Source organism: Heterocephalus glaber, unplaced genomic scaffold, assembly GCF_053883595.1.
Source record: "Heterocephalus glaber isolate CG9 unplaced genomic scaffold, H.glaber_assembly_v1.0 deba00001442, whole genome shotgun sequence".
Taxonomy (NCBI): domain Eukaryota; kingdom Metazoa; phylum Chordata; class Mammalia; order Rodentia; family Bathyergidae; genus Heterocephalus; species Heterocephalus glaber.
This window is the reverse complement of record NW_028258296.1, coordinates 1,428,831-1,444,339: the sequence shown is the minus strand read 5'-3', so window position 1 is coordinate 1,444,339 and position 15,509 is coordinate 1,428,831. Positions and strand designations below refer to the sequence as shown.

Genomic DNA, 15,509 nt, shown 5'->3' with positions numbered 1-15,509 from the left:
GCGCTCAGAACCTTTCCTAGTCTGCTGCTCTCAGCAAAGACTTCCAAGGGCAGAGACACTGACCACCTCCGACCTTTAGGACTCCCAGAAGGGGAAGGGGAAGAGTATCTGGCTTCAGCGCCCACTGACACCTTAACTGCACCAAGGTGAGCTGCACTGAACTAGGAGCCAGAAGCAGAGTCCGGGCAATTCCTCAAACAAGTGCTCCAAAATCAAAATGCAGGCGCATCCAGTTGGCAACATTTGGAAGGAAAGAAAGCTGCAGGATGCCAAGTGGGAAGCATCAGGTTACGCACTGCTGCCTGAGCAGAGGAAGAGGGGCCAGGGCAGGTGCCCTCTCTTCGGTTTCCAGCCCTCTCTCAGCTTCCCTGCCACCTGTGATGCCCGTGGGCACCGCACCGGGCCACTTGGTACCTGCAGCTCGGGAAGGGAGATGTCCGCGGGCCTCGGCTCGTCCACAGAGGCCTCGTCATCAAACAGGCGCCGGCAGCACACCAGGGTGAAAGGGGGCGGCACTTCCTTCAGGAAGGAGACAGCTTCCCGCCGGGACTTTCCGCAGAGCTGCACTCCATTCACCTGGGGAGAGAAGGGAGCGGCACTGAGACCCCAGGGAGCAGGAAGACCCTCGAGTGTCGTCTCCACAGTGAGGGTTGGGCACGGTCTGATTCTCCCGGAACATGGGCCCGAGTTTCGTCATACTACTGGCGTAGTTACTAAAAATGCTCCAAATCCTCAAAATTGATCAAAATTAAGGCTGAACCTTTACTGAACTTGGGTGCAGCAAGCATACAGTGTGTGGAGAGCACAGCTATGGCTTCAGGACCTCCCAGAGTCTCACACCTCTGTGGTTTCTCCTCCAGCTTTCCAGGACTGTCTCCTCCCGCTTCTAGCAATCTCTGTGGAAAGGCACTGAAGGCCGTGTCCAGCTGTGGAGTCGGCGCCGTACTCGAGGCTGTAAAAGCCGTGCCCCACCATGTGCAGGTGCCAGCATCAAACCCTACTTACTCCCAGGCCCTTCGTGTCGCACACGGATCTTCCATGTACAGAGATCACGTCCATGGACGAGGAACATGTGTGACGTGCAGCCACCCCACTCCTGTGAGGGGTGCTGATGCGGCCATCGTGTGTCCACCCCCGAATCACTTCACACAAATGTTTATGTTTCAGAAAAGACTCCTTAGTGATGATTCATCTTTTTCACCAAAACTCACCCGCATGTCCTATTACTCTGTGCACGACACTGCAGCATGGATGGACACAGGCGCAGCCTGGCTAACTCGTTACTTGTGTGACTTCGGCTCCTGGACTCTGCCTGACCACAGGTTCCCGGAAGATGACCTGTCTGCTCCTCCTGCTGCAGGGACCAACTCCTTTTCTCTCCTGACTCCTCCACCTGGGGATGCAGCAACATCCCGGAGGCTTCCAGCTGGCACTAACTTCAGATAGGGGCAGTGCCACGCCCTGGTGCCCACAGGGCTTGCTTTCCAGGTCTGTCACTGCACGTGAACATGAGGGCTTGGGTGCTGGAAGCCAGCAGCAGGTGGGGGGCCACATTTGTGGTCCCTGGGAGCCACTGGAGCCTGTCACAGGCCCAGCATGCAGCCATGGGCCACGCCTCCCTGACGCTTAACTATTCACAAGGAAACCAGTGCAAGGCAGAGCCCTAGTTTTGGCCCCACTGGAAACACGGCAACCACGCCACAGCCTCAGAGTTCAGGGGATTATGTGGGGACCCGGGGACAGCAAGTTTGCAGCAGACGGAGGTTCCTCCTCTGAGGATCCGCAGAGCAACCTCACACAAGAAGGGGCAGGGAGGCCCATCCCAGTCACACCACAGCCACCGCGCCCACCGCCCAGCAGAGCACGGGAGCCCCACAGTGAGCCACGTGGGTGGTGCAGACAGCTGTAGGTGGGAAGCAGGTGCTGCAGCCATGCGAAGGACGAGCTTGGGCCTCACTTCCACATATCGCAAAGTTGCTGCTCAGGTTTTTGTCTTGGAGGACCTGTAAATATGTATTTTCACATCCGTAGAAGTAGGAGTTTCAATGCTGTTTTATTTGTTTGCTGGGCTAGCAATGAAATTTTTCAATCTAACTAAGTCTCTTGAGAAAGTCTGGTTATGGCTTCTATCTAGATATCCCCCCAAAGCCTCATGTGCTCATAGGTGGGGCTTTTCAGAGGTGGCTGGATGTAGGGTGTGTGATACCGGGATTAAGGGTGGGTAGTTACTAAATTCATCCACTGATTGGTTTAATCGTGTATCTGGGTGTGGAAAATGAGAAGGGTGGGCGTTACTACCCAAAAGGTGGGTACCCTGCATGGGATAAAAGGGGAAAGGAGGCTGCTGCTGCTTGTGGCTTGCTACTTCCTGCCTACCCTGCCATGGACTGTTCCTCTTCTGTGACACCCCTCTGCTGTACTGCCTCCAGCTGACAATGTATTGAAATCTCTACAAACTGAGCCAAATAAGCCTTTCCTCCATTAACTTTAGGTGTCAGCTATTTTGTCTCAGCAAAGAGAAAAATAAGACAAGTTCCTTGACAGCAGATGTGCCCTGGTATTGGTCTGACGGAGTCCACCCCAGTGAGAGTCCAGTTCCAGGGGCCAATCTGAAGAGCAACTGTGCACACATCAGCTACACAGAAGCCTGGAGTCACTCAGCTTGAACTTGTTAGAAAGAGACCACAGAACCTGCAGTAAATGTGACCACACAGTACAAACAAGGGCCAGGGACTAGATCCTTCACTAAGAAAAACCCAAATGATGCTATCAGACTTCACTCTTGGTCCACTGTTAGATAAGCACTCACGAGGACATATCAGGAACCTCAGCAGATGGGGACAATGGCCTGAAAGTGTGACACCCACTTCCCTTGTCGCCCAGGAAGCTGTAGTGTCTCTAATCCAAGTGGCCAATGCTTCATTAGCATCAGTGGCACTGTAACTCAATGGACACATATTCCGGGACCTTAAAAATGTCCTGCCTGGCCTCTTTCTTCCTCCATAAATCTTACCTCGAGAAGCTCATCTTCCAGCTGCAGGAGGTTCAGGGTGTCCACAGGCCCCCCGGGAGTGATTGAAGAGATGTAGTGGTGCCCATCGAAGGAGTCCACTTCCATGCCCAGCCTCAGCGTGTGGATTGGCAGTAGCTGCAGCAACATACAGAGCAGTGGCATCAACAGGACACGGACACACTCGCCTGCTCAGCCTCCAGCGGGGGTCACTCAGATGGCAAAAACCACCCCCTGGACTGGCCACCAAAACCCCAGAAGACCACGATGGGGCAGGAAGCCTCAGGTGAAGTGATAAAGCCCCTGGCCTTCTTATTCTCCTTCCTTGCTCCCTCCCAGGCACCCTGGGTGTGGGCAGACAGGTGTCGGAAGTCCTGCCTTCCATTCTAGGCCCCACACCCACACTTCCCAGAGTGCCCAGCGTGTGTGCTGCGCCCTACTTTCCTATGGGCTGTCCACCCCAGAAGACCCTAAGCGGGTCATTACCCAACGCATTTCCTCCTCGCCAGCATCAAAGCAGTGTCACTTCCGGGAAGCTGAGCTCCCGAGCCTCTGTCCAGGGTCCCGGGCAACCCCAGAGACTTACAACATCCTATATTTAGAATTCTGTTCTCCCGATTCACCCTCCACTGCCCCATCTGAACGCCAAGTCTGCACCCTTCTTCCTGTGGGCCCTGGAACAGCACCTGGCCCTGCATCCAGGCTCCCTGGATCCTATCTGATTGAATTAATCTGTGGAAGATGTAGTTTCCCTTGTGGCCACTTCCAATTTGCAGGCGGTAATCACTATCCCTTCCAGCCTCGGCCCCGTCAGGTTATAAGCATGTGTGGCCTCAGATGGGAGCCGAGGGTTGAGAAAGTGCAGCCAGCCTCCAAGAAAAGAGCGGAGGCCTTAGCTGCACTCATCTTCACAGGCTGCAAATGTCAGGGCATTCACAAAGCCCCCGACCTTCAGAGGCGGAGCCAGTGACGCCTCGCCATGGCCTCAAACTCCAGCAGTCAGCACTGCTAGCCATTATTTAAGTGTCCTACACCAACAGCCTCTTGGGTACAAACCGCAGGCCTCTCACTCTACTTGGCATGGGGGAAACCCTAGAGGGTGGCCATCAGCACACCGTGACCCTCACTGTGCCCACTGACCCGAGCCCTCATCTCCACTCAGGCACTGGCTCTCAGTCCCAGAATCCCACAGCTCTTGCTTCAGACACCATGGGGCTCCTTTCCAGCCTGTGACAGAGACGCAGACTGATGCAGAGTGCCAAGGAGCCCAGTCCAAGGGGGCCCAAGGCGGGAGGGCTCCCCCTCTGATGGTCTGCACACGAAGTGCTCCTGCCACCAAGCGAGCTGGGTATCGGCCATCCGTGGCACAAAGCTGTCCCAGCGCCCCGGCAGAAGGTTACAGGCTTTCTCTGGCTCTTCCTTCGCTAAGGTTTCCTCATCTCCCGTGGCTGTCGTGTTGCTGTGCTCACCGCACAGGGACAGAAGACAGCAGGCATCTGAGCCACTCTGGTCACACCTGGTGGGGCTGGCACAGCTCCTGGCTGCACCCACCTCTGCCAACTGCCCTCCTCCCTGGGCTCTGTGCCCTGGTAGAGCTGTCACCAGCCCTGGGGGCCACTGGACCGGGCTCCTGGGTCTGTGTCCCCACTCTACCGTTCCTCACGCTCCTCTAACGCAGGCGAGTGTCAGGCCCGGGGCGAGTGGCACCCACGGCCATGTGACCCCAGCTCTTCCACACTCGAGAGCCCGCTGCACCCCGGAAACACCTTGCCGCCATCCTGGGACCTTGGGGTCACAGTGCTGCCCTAGTTTCTCCAGCAGGGATTTACAGCAGGTTTGTACCAGTCACAGTGCTCACCTTTGAATACTTCTGCAGCTCAGCGTCATCTGCAATCTGGGGGTCCAGAGTGGCGACCTGAATAAACAAGAAGATGTGCACGTCTGTAAAGGCACTAACCTCGACTCTCCCTGGGTTTCCTGAACAATCTGCAGGCACAGGATGCAGCTCAGTGGTACCGCACCTGCCCCAAAAGCACAAGGTCCTGAGTTTGATCCCCAGGACCAGAAAAAAGAAATCTGCAAAAGCTAAGTATTGATAACTCCACTGAAAATCTCTTCCCAACAGTTCTGAAGTCTGTACATACACGCCTAATGCAAAAGTTCTGAGTGTGTTTGGCTTTTTTGTTGTTCTCTACATCAACTTTTTCCCTGCATCAGCCAAAGCAGTATCTAGTATCTGGGATGGGTTTCGGAGCCCCACAGGCAGGTTCCGGTCCCTAGATAGAAAGGGGCCGAATATGCACACAATCTATGCATGGCTCCCCACGAGCTTAACTCACATCCAGGCGACTCGAGCACCTCGCATGGCGGAATGCCACACAGGTGGGCGTCGTGCAGTGCTGGGGTAACAAGGCAAGCCTGTACGTGTGCAGCATGGGCCAAGTTTTTTAATATCTTGAATCTGCATGTGTTGGATCTGAGCATTTGGAATCCAAAAATACAGAACCAGCAGACACAGAGGGCTGATCGAGTATGTTCAGAAATCCACGATCCCAGCAGGGCATGGTGATGCATAGCTGTACTCCCAGCACTCAGGAGGCTGAGGCAGGAGGATCGTTGTGAGTTTAGGCCAGCCAGGGCTACACACTGAGATGCTATCTCAAAACACAACAACAACAAATCCACAATCCCTAAAAGCCAACGTGACCCCCTCCATTATACCAGATCCATAAACATTTTACTCTTTGGCTGTTTTTACTCTCAAACTCGAGCCTTAAAGTGTGCAAGGTCAGGAAAGTCCACCGAGTTGGGAATCTGGGGCCTCTGACTTCCCAGCAAGCTCAGCCTCCTGAGGGAGCAGCTGGCCAGGGCCCCAACAGAAGACCCGGGCCCCATGGGAAGCACCAGAGCTGCCTGGCCTGGCCTGGAACCACCGCACTGCACCCCGGGCTGGACAGCGTGGGCGCCGCCTGCCAGGCTCCTGCTGTGCCTGTGAGCTGGCGGAAGCAAACTGAGCCCCGCTACAGCCGGGAGCACAGACTGCCAGCAAGTGGACCCGGCAGAGGGCGAGGAAGAGCCACGGAGGATGTGTCCATCCCTCCCCGCTGGCCTGTTTCTTCCACCCATGACTCCTCAGCTGTCAGTGAAAGTGCTGTCACTTTCAAGCTTCAACTTCAAATTCCCTGCTCCCCTGCAATGAGCTCACTGCATGAGAAGTAAAACCTGTCAAGACAGTTATGTGCAGGGCAAAACTTCAGCAAAGAAGAGCCCAGTGGTGAACTACATTTCCTCGACTATCAAAACCACAAAGTGTGATCACAGAACTCAGGAGGCTGAGGCAGGAGGATCACTGTGAGTTCGAGGCCACCCTGGACTATGGAGTGAGTTCAAGGCCAGCCTGAACTGCATAGTGAGATCCTGTTTCAAAAAATAAAACAAAACGAACAGTAAGGATAGCAGCAGGGCCATTTGCTAGGTGCCCAGGGCAGCTTCCTGAACCTGTGAGGTGGAGTGGCTGCAGCGGTGTGTGAGGACAGAATGAGCAAGAACAGAGAGCAGGACCCATGCAGGCTCATCTTACAGTGACGCTGGAAATGCTACGGCCTAGACAGCGGCTGGGCATTCAAACCCAAGGAGAGGAAAGGGCTCTTCCGCCAGCCAGCCAGCATCAGTGGCAAACGCGCGTGAGGAAACGTGGGAGGCAGGAACCTGGAGGCAGCTGACTGGGGTCCCCGGCAACACCATCGAGACAGCTCTGGCTGTCACAGGGCGCGCACATAAGTGAGCCCTCCCTCGGTGGCTCGGCAACGGGGGGACGGGGATCTAACGGGCCACAGGTGCGGCAAACCTACACCTCAGCTAAATGACTTCCTGTTCTTCAAATACACTGGATAATCACTTTTTCATTTTTCTCATAAAACTGTAGGATTCTCTGTGAAACATAGGACTAATATCCACAGCACGTTCAGTGTACAATAAAACAAATAGATCATAAAAGCAATCATAAAAATGCCTGCAATTGTAAGCAGCTAGCCAGGTTATAAAATGAAAGGCAAAACCTTTCTCCCCTTGCATTTTTCTGCCCACAGTCAACTTAGACGGTTTCAACATGACTGGCCGTCTGCTAATTGCAACTGAAGCTCGTGTGCACTTTGTGATTGTTCTTAGGACTTAAATGTCTAGAAAAATCAATCCATCGATCCAATGGAGAAGAAAGGCAGGCAAGCAGGCTCTGCGTGCCCCCGTTTGAGACCGCGCTTCATTAGGAGATCTGCACTTACCATGACCTCGTAGTCAGGGCCCAGCAGGCTCTCCCATCTGGACTTCAGCTGGTTTTCTGCAGTATCCAGGGCTTGTTCTGGACATAAAAAAAGAATGTTGAAGCTGGGAGTGGTGGCGCACGCCTGTAATCCCAGCACTCAGGAGGCTGAGGCAGGAGGATCACTGTGAGTTCGAGGCCAGCCAGGGCTCCATAGCGAGTTCAAGGCCAGCCTGGACTACAGAGCAAGACCCTATCTCAAAAAACCAAAAAAAAAAAACCAATGTTGAAGCTACCAGGAGCCGCACATCACCATGACACTCTTCAGTAAGAGGACAGCTCTGTAGGTCGAGGGCATGGACAGGTAGGGGAAGGCAGACGCGCAGGTGAAGTAAATCAGAGGGGCGACTCACAGGCTGAGGCCGGGACAGTGGTGAGGGGGCTTTGGTTGTGAAGGGGAGGTGATGCCTCGGTGAGTGTGAATCATCTCCGACGTGTCTGTAAGCATGAACCTTGCTCTACTCTGTCCGGCACATTGGACTGAGTTCAGTGCTGACCTCTGCAGAGCAGGAGCCTGCACCGCCCACTGGGAAAGCTTCACTAGGATGACTTTACCACCCCAGGGCCTGGCCAGATGTCCAGCCTGGCAGGTGGAGGGTGCCGGGGCGGCCAGGCTTAGCTTGGAGCCATGCGAGGCTCCGTGAGTGGAACTCTGGCTTCACACCAGCCCTGCTGCTCCCTGCTCCAGGGACACTTGCACCTTCGTGGTTTCCTGGAGGTGATGTCTCGTGCTACGTAGGTGAGGTCATTAAGTGGATTTGGAGCTTCCACAGTGCCTGGCAACCCCACTGGGACAACACCTAGCAGGGCGCTGCACCTGCGGGGTCCACTGCGTCCACACTAAGAGCAGAGGGGGAAACAACTTCCACTTTCTTCCAGCTAAGCTCTCCCGCTGCCAGCAGGTCCAAGCACCTGTGTGACCGACACAGAGTCCGGGTGACACCAGGAGCAGCAGAGTCACCCTACATGACAGCAAGGCAGATGCTGAGGTCCACGGCACAAACCTTGGGGCCTCAGCTCCGCTTGGAGCGGGACCAGGACCGAGGTTGCTAGAGAACACCGGGAGGTCAGGGGGACTGACACGAGAGGCGACAGGAGGCTGATGGGCCAAGGAGCCATGCAGAGCAGGATCTGGAATCCACCTGGGCCTGCTCCTCACGGAACTGGACTTCCAGCACCTCACACCACCACCGCTTGTTTTCAGACATCGGCTTCTCATCCGGGAAATGCATCTGAGCCGAAGCTCCGGCATCCCCGAGGGAAAGCCGGCATCTCCAATCCTCGTCCCCTTGCTCACATGTCGGGACACAGCCGAGAGTTCCAAAGCAGTGCGAGGCTCCTGGACGGAGGACCCTCCTGCTCTCAGCCCCGACACGTCCGGCCGCACCAAGAGTCATACTGCGATCGATCAGGGCTGAACTGAGCGAGGGCACCAGGGCCCAGAGGGAGCTCACTTCACAGCGGCCCTCCGCTAACCCCAAACACACAGATCAGGGTTCTAAGACTGATTCTAACATTGGAGTGCGCGGTCTCCACCCGATGCTCCACTGAAATCAACAGGAGCTCGGCTGAGTTAAAACAAGTGCCTAGGGACAGGCAGGTTCCCGAATCCAAAGCCTCCCCCAGTGCCAGGCCTGTGCAGCTCAGCGTGCTTGCACTGGACCTCAGAGGCCACAGTGACAGCTGAGGCATCAGAGGATGAGGTCACAAGACAATTACCAAGAAAAGGATGCAGCAGCCTGGGGCTCCAGGGCAACATAAAAATGTTCATGTTATTAACTTTTGTCATGAAAAGGAAACACTGATAAACGTATATAGACAGCTGCAATGTAAGCTACGGAGACATTAATGGCAATATATGAGCTAAGGCATGCAGTAATTAAAAGTGCTAAGGACAGAGTAAAAATAGCCATCATGTCTTCATAAATATGCGTTCAAAACTAACACAATTAAACAAACACTAGGCAAGGGTATGTATGCCTGGTCCCTGACTGCCACAAGAGTTAAGATTCTCACAGTCAGAATATGCCTTTTAATCCACATGTAGTCCCATACTCAGGGGCTGAGGGTGGAGGATCACAAGTTCAAGGCCAGCCTGGGCCACGTAGCAAGACCCTGTCTCAGAACACAGAGACAGAAGCGAACCAATGCCCTATTTTGGATCTCAGAACCGCCTCTGAGATCACTCAGTCACAGTCCCTGCAGAGGGTGTGGCCAGCAGATGAGGGAGCGGCACCTACCCGGTCTCCCTGGGGCTGCCGTCCTGTCTGGCTTGCGATCATCCACCTCTTCCGCACTTTCTTCATCTTCTTCGGCATCCAAGTTCGTTTCTGTCTCCACTGCTCCGCTTAGGAAGAGGGCTGGTGTTTCGGTCCGCCCCACGTCGGACCCTAAAATGAGAACTGCTGGTGAATCCTGGAGCCGGAACCAGGGGCAGATGACCATCTGTCGCTGCCGCGGACCCGCTCATGGGTGATTTTCATCCCTGACTCCTTTACCTGAAGTACCACGGGCGATAATCTGCAGGAGACAGTGATGCTGACTGTGCCATGCAGGCTGTGACGAGCTAACCCTACAGGTGCCTTGTTTACAGGAGTGAGTCTGCCCGAAGCCTGTGTGCTGAGGTCAGAGTAACTCACACCCAAACTCTGTTCCCACAACGAAAACCTCCTGACTAGGACAGTGTTCTAATTACAACCATATATTCTGTCTACTTGGCTCCTAACTCGAGAATGCTTCATCTTGTCCTTCACGAGCCTTGGTTACATTATTTCCATAGAAACCACACAACTGTGTATCCTCCAACACAGGGCTGCCCTTGAGCATAGCTTACCTTTACCCCAACTGATTACCAGGAAAAGTCAGTGCCTGGACTGGCCAGCATCTTCGTTGGTGACCGGCATTGGTCATCCTGGCACCTTGCTTTCTGTCTCTCTTAGTTCTGTCTTTAGTGTATTTTTTCCTTAGGCCTGCATCGTACACTGGGCAGGAGACTGGAGCCTACTGCAGAGGTTTCTGGTAAGGTTTCAGGGGTCTCCAGTAGTAATCAACTGACTACAAAAACAGCATCATAGTACCGATGTAAAAGGAGGGGACTGGAAGACAGAAGCAAAGTCGAGCCAGTGACAAAGCAGGGTGAGTGCTTTTCAATAAGCTTGAAAAAGAAAAAAGCACTGGGCGTGGTGGTGCCCATCTATACTCCCAGCACTCAAGAGGGAGGCTGAGGCAGGAGCATCCCCGTGAGTTCCAGGCTGGCCTGGGCTCCATAGTGAGTCCAAGGCCACCATGAACTACATAGCGAGACCCTTCTCAAAAACCCTAAGTAAGTAAAGAGACAAAAAGAGAGCAAACGGTGCCAAGGTTTTATGATGCTGTTGTTGTAGGTAGAGTGTGGCAAGCAGAATGAGCGGCCCTGAGGTCGTGGTGGGGAACCGGGGTGAGGGCGACACGCTCACAGGAAAGGAAGCCCCACGCCCACTCCACTGTGCTCGCTAACTGCAGCCACGCAGAATCATCGGCAAGACCCTTCAGGCCTCTCAACCCTAAGACGAGTTGAACAGGAACCGTTTCCGGTTATTTTCCAATGCCTACACATCATCCATCAGGTATTCTTATCAAAAGCTGTGAACCCCAACCTCAGAAAGGCTTTAGCTTCAAGCACGGAGGAAACACAGTATGCCAAGAACAAGTTAAATAATGGCACAAGGAACAAGTCCAACTCCGGACACAATGTTCTGGCAACAAAAGGCCTGCTCCTCACAGAGCCTGGGGCAGGCAAGGTCCGGGGCCCTCAGCTCAGGGCAGGTGGCTACAGTCTGGGGCACAGCTTCTCCTGGGACAGGTGAAGAAACCAGGGATACCCGAAAGAAATGGGAAACTGGAAGAATTTATGCGTGCATCTGGCATTGTATACTAGGAAATTTTCATTCACTTCCTTGGTGATATAAGGAAATATCCTGATTTTTATAAGACAGACTTTTATACACCCAGCATCCCGATGTCTGCCGCTCGGAAGTGACTGAGGGGGAAAGGACAAACAGCTGAGGTAAATATGCCAAATGTTAGCTGCTGGGTCTAAATGACAGATCTGTGGGTATTCACTGGTTTTCATTTTTTTCTGTATGTGTAGCATTTTTTAACAATTAAAAAATTTGAAGCTAGACACAATGGTGCATGCCTGTAATCCCAGGTAGATGGGAGGCTGAGGCAGGAGGATCCATACTTCAAACCCAGTGTTGGCAACCTGGTGATTTAGTGAGACTCAGTCTCAAATTAAAAAAATGAAAAGGGCTGGGTGTGTAGCTTAGGGGCAGAGGCCCCTCAAGCCCCTCCCCATTCAATTCCCAGTAGTGAAGAAGGAGGGAAAGAAGGGAGGGAGGGCACAGGGAATATACAACCTGTTCACACTCCCTGTGGTCTTGGTGTGAGATTTTAAACCACACAGGAATGTTTTAGGTCATTCATCCACTGACTGCCAGAAACGCACGGCCTAGAGCCGGAACAAGAAACGCCAACCATTTGAGCAGCATTATCTGCAGTAACCTGGTAGAAACAACCCGAGTGTACTCTAGAACAAATGCATAATCCCAAGTGGCATAGACAAACTTCGGAATATTACCTAGCCATGAAAAAGAAGGGAATCCGGCCCGTTCTGTAGCCAGGAAGAACCCTGAGGGTGCTGTGTGTGACATCAGCACTGTGTCTGCAGGAGAGCAACACTTCCAGTCAAACTCACAGAGGCCCAGGGGGTGGAGGTGGCCGCTGCAGGCGGAGGCCATGTGCCTGTGCTGAGCAACACTGCGGATGCAGAGGCTGTGGCCACACAAAGAGCAGCACAGCAGCATCCTCGGAGGGCAGGGCCGGGGATCCCAGAGGCGCTGTGGGGCCACACACAGCAGGCTACAGGACGGAGCCTCCCTGCGTGACAGTCTCACTCACACTGGTGGGGACAGGGCAGTGTGCTGAGGGCCATCGTGCAAGGCCTTTGAGGTCTGCTGGGGAGGCTCGAGGAGAGGACCCAGAGCACGGGGCAGAGTGTGGCTTTAAACCGGGAGTGGGGGGCACACCTGTGATCCCAGCCCTCGGGAGGCTGAGGCAGGAGGATCGCCATGAGTCTGAGGCCAGCCTGGGCTACACAGTGAGTTCAAGGCCAGGTGAACTACATGGTGGGACTCTGTCTTAAAAAATTTTTTTTTAAATTTTTAAAAAGGTGCAGGTTTCTTTTCTGTAAGTGAATCAAAGCTTCTAACAGGAGTCTTCTATTACAAATCAGATAAGGTGAGTGCACAACCACAAAGAATCTTTTAATCCCAGCAGCTCGGGAGGCTGAGGCAGGAGGATTACAAGATTGAGCCCAGCCTGGGCAACCTAGCAGCTAGTGAGATCCTGTTGAGAGAGAGAGAGAGAGAGAGAGAGGGAGAGAGAGAGAGAGAGAGACAGACAGACAGACACCCTGGGTTCAATTTCTATCCCCAGTACTAAAAAAACAAAACCAAAACTAATAAAAAAAAGTTTCAATAGAAATCAATTTCGATTGAGAGCAAAGCCTTCCAGGTCCCTGTCTTCAGAGAAGTGTCTCCAGAGGGACGTAAAGCTGACTCATTCATTCCTTTCTGGCAAATGCTCATGGCGACGCCCTTCTAGCCAGCTTGATACCGGCCAGTCGTCCCTTAGTCAGGGCTGGACGTCAGCTTCTGTGGACACGATGCGTTCAGACTGAGTTGGAGGCCTCAATCACATGCTTCTCCCAACACGGAGACTTGCTATTTTAATACTAAATTTTCAACGAAAACTATTTTACAAATAAAAGCTCTGATCAATTCACCTTTTACTTTCTTTTTCTTTCTTTCTTTTTTTTTTTTTTTTGGTACCGTGGATGGAACTCGGGACCTTGCGAGGCAGGCGGCGGCAGCACTGAGCTCAATCCCCGGCCCACGTTTTACTTTCTATTGCTACCCTTCAAGAAGCAAAGTGCAGGGATTAGAACGGAGCGCACTCTGCACCCTGACGGGAGGGGCCCGCAGCAGCAGCCGCAGCCCCAGCCCTGCCTGGGACCGGGCGGGCATGCTTTCCCATCACACGCTGGGGCTTCGGCTGCTGCTGCCCCTTGGTGAGGAGTCCCGCTCCCTCCCTCACTGAGGCCTCCTCACCCACACAGCCTGGTGGTCCCTACCTCTCTCAGCCGGCCCGGGCCGCCTTCGGACCAGAGTGAGACGCACCACGCGGCCTGAGCCCCGCAGCACCTGCATGACATCCTGGTTGGCAAGGCCCTGGATGTCCACTCCGTCCACCTGGAGTGCGGGGTACAGGGGACAGAAGCTTCACCCGCGTGCAGGGAGTGCGCGGAACACAGAGGTGCTCCAAGGGCTTTCTAGAGCGGGCGGACACCCCCACCCCACCCCTACCCCCACCCCCGTGTGCGTACACACTACGCCCAGCCCGAGTCCTCCTGCCAGCGCGAGTCCTCCTGCCAGCGCGCAGCGCTGCATCCTCGAGGGCTGGGAGCAGACATCAGAGTGGGGCCACAGGAGGACACACCACACTCAGCTCCCACACCCGCCCCACCCGAGGCCCGGCGGGCGGAACTCACGGCCACGATCTGGTCGTCCACGTGGATCTGGCCGCTGTGCTGCGCTGCGCTGCCCGGCACAATGCTCTTCACATAGACGCCCGCGGGGGCCCCTGGGTGCGGGCGGAGAGTGCTGTCACCCCGATGCCCACCGCCAGCTCCCCAGAGCAGAAGAGAAGCACATGGCAAAACCTGCGTGAGCTCAGCAACGTGAAGTGATGCTCAGCCCTTCTACTCTAAAAGGGGGCATCTGAGCAGAAAGAAACAGCCGGGCGCAGAGCGCAAGTCCACAAACACACGAGTTCCCCTGGGAAAGCTCCAGAAAGCAAAAGGGAAGAAATGGGATTTTTTTTTCCTCGTTAATTCCAAACGAACCCAAAACACTGCAGCAGGAAATCTCTCCTCAAGGCTTCCCTCACCTACAAAGCAATCACAAACTTCACAGACACACGTCTGAGGTGCTCCAAAATCTGGAAAGAAAACTTGCTCTTTCCCCGTCTGTACTGCATCTCTTCAGCAAGTCCTGACACCCCAGACTGACCTTCCACCAAAACACACCACCTTCCTGATTTTACTTTCTCTCACTGGATTCTTCCTTCCTATCAACCTCACCCCTTCTAATTCCTTCTTTTTTGTTCCCAGCCCAAACACTCCCTCTTTATGGATTCTCATTTCCTTCTGTTAAATCAAATCTTTCATCTGCCATACCATGATAACCACGCATCTATACAAAAACACATATTTCCATTATTAAGCATTTAAGTCTGTTACATGTTTGTCTCCCTACACACTTTCTTTTTCTTTCCATTATTTTTTGGGGGTGGGGTGTTGCTGTGTTCCCCAGGCTGGTCTGGAATTCCTGGGCTCAAGTGATTTTCCTGCCTCAGCCTCCCAAGTAGCTGAGACTATAATCGTGTGCCTGGGAATCCACACTTTTCTTATATTCATTTTTCTACAACCTCCAGAACTAAGCAAAGTACCCTCAAAGGTCCAATAAACCGACTAGAGCAAAAATTATCTTTAAGATTATGTATCAGAGTAGGTCTGTCCCGCCTTCATGAAGGAGTGTCAAAGATGCATAGATACATTTTCAAACCATTTCAGCTAGATCTGTTGAAATAACACAGCAAAGTACCGCAGGAACCAGACCAAAGAATTGAATACAGAAATAATTATATAAAAGAATTCAGAAGTGTTTATCAAGAAATGAGATTGCTACTTTTAAACAAAATAAAATTTGAGGGCATTCTGATAATATTTTACAGAGTTAGGAGAAAACAACTGCTAATGTAGAATCCACAGCCAGGTAAACTATGATTCAAACATGACTAAATATTACAAAAGTTTTCAAAGAGCCAACAAGCTGCAAAATTAAGCAACCAAAAATTTCCTAAAAGTGCTAAAAAAAAGGCTTTGAGAAAATCATTGAAGATAGGAAAGGATGCCCCAAAAAAAGAAAAAGAAAGTAAATATGTGGTTACATCTAGACACTTTTTGAGTAGTCAGAGTAATAGTGGTAATTACTAACTTAATGAGGATCAAAAAAGGAAAGTAAAATACAAAAATAAGACACAAAAAGGGAGAGAATGCTAAAAGTTAAGATATTTTAAAGT

At 52.9% G+C, this 15,509-nt stretch overlaps 1 protein-coding gene across 5 annotated transcripts in view; it reads right to left on the bottom strand.

Moving 5' to 3' along the window:
- Positions 1 to 15,509, bottom strand: part of LOC101719449 (PATJ crumbs cell polarity complex component) — a 174,415-nt gene that overhangs the window by 136,289 nt on the left and 22,617 nt on the right. For all 5 annotated transcript variants that reach the window (XM_087212785.1, XM_021255649.2, XM_087212786.1 and 2 more), the window contains exons 10-16: positions 13,918 to 14,009; positions 13,501 to 13,618; positions 9,569 to 9,718; positions 7,291 to 7,367; positions 4,869 to 4,925; positions 3,014 to 3,148; positions 415 to 576 (exon numbers count right to left, since the gene is read on the bottom strand). In XM_087212785.1, the coding sequence (XP_087068911.1) occupies positions 415 to 576; positions 3,014 to 3,148; positions 4,869 to 4,925; positions 7,291 to 7,367; positions 9,569 to 9,718; positions 13,501 to 13,618; positions 13,918 to 14,009 (791 nt within the window). The remainder of the gene's footprint in view (positions 1 to 414; positions 577 to 3,013; positions 3,149 to 4,868; positions 4,926 to 7,290; positions 7,368 to 9,568; positions 9,719 to 13,500; positions 13,619 to 13,917; positions 14,010 to 15,509) is intronic.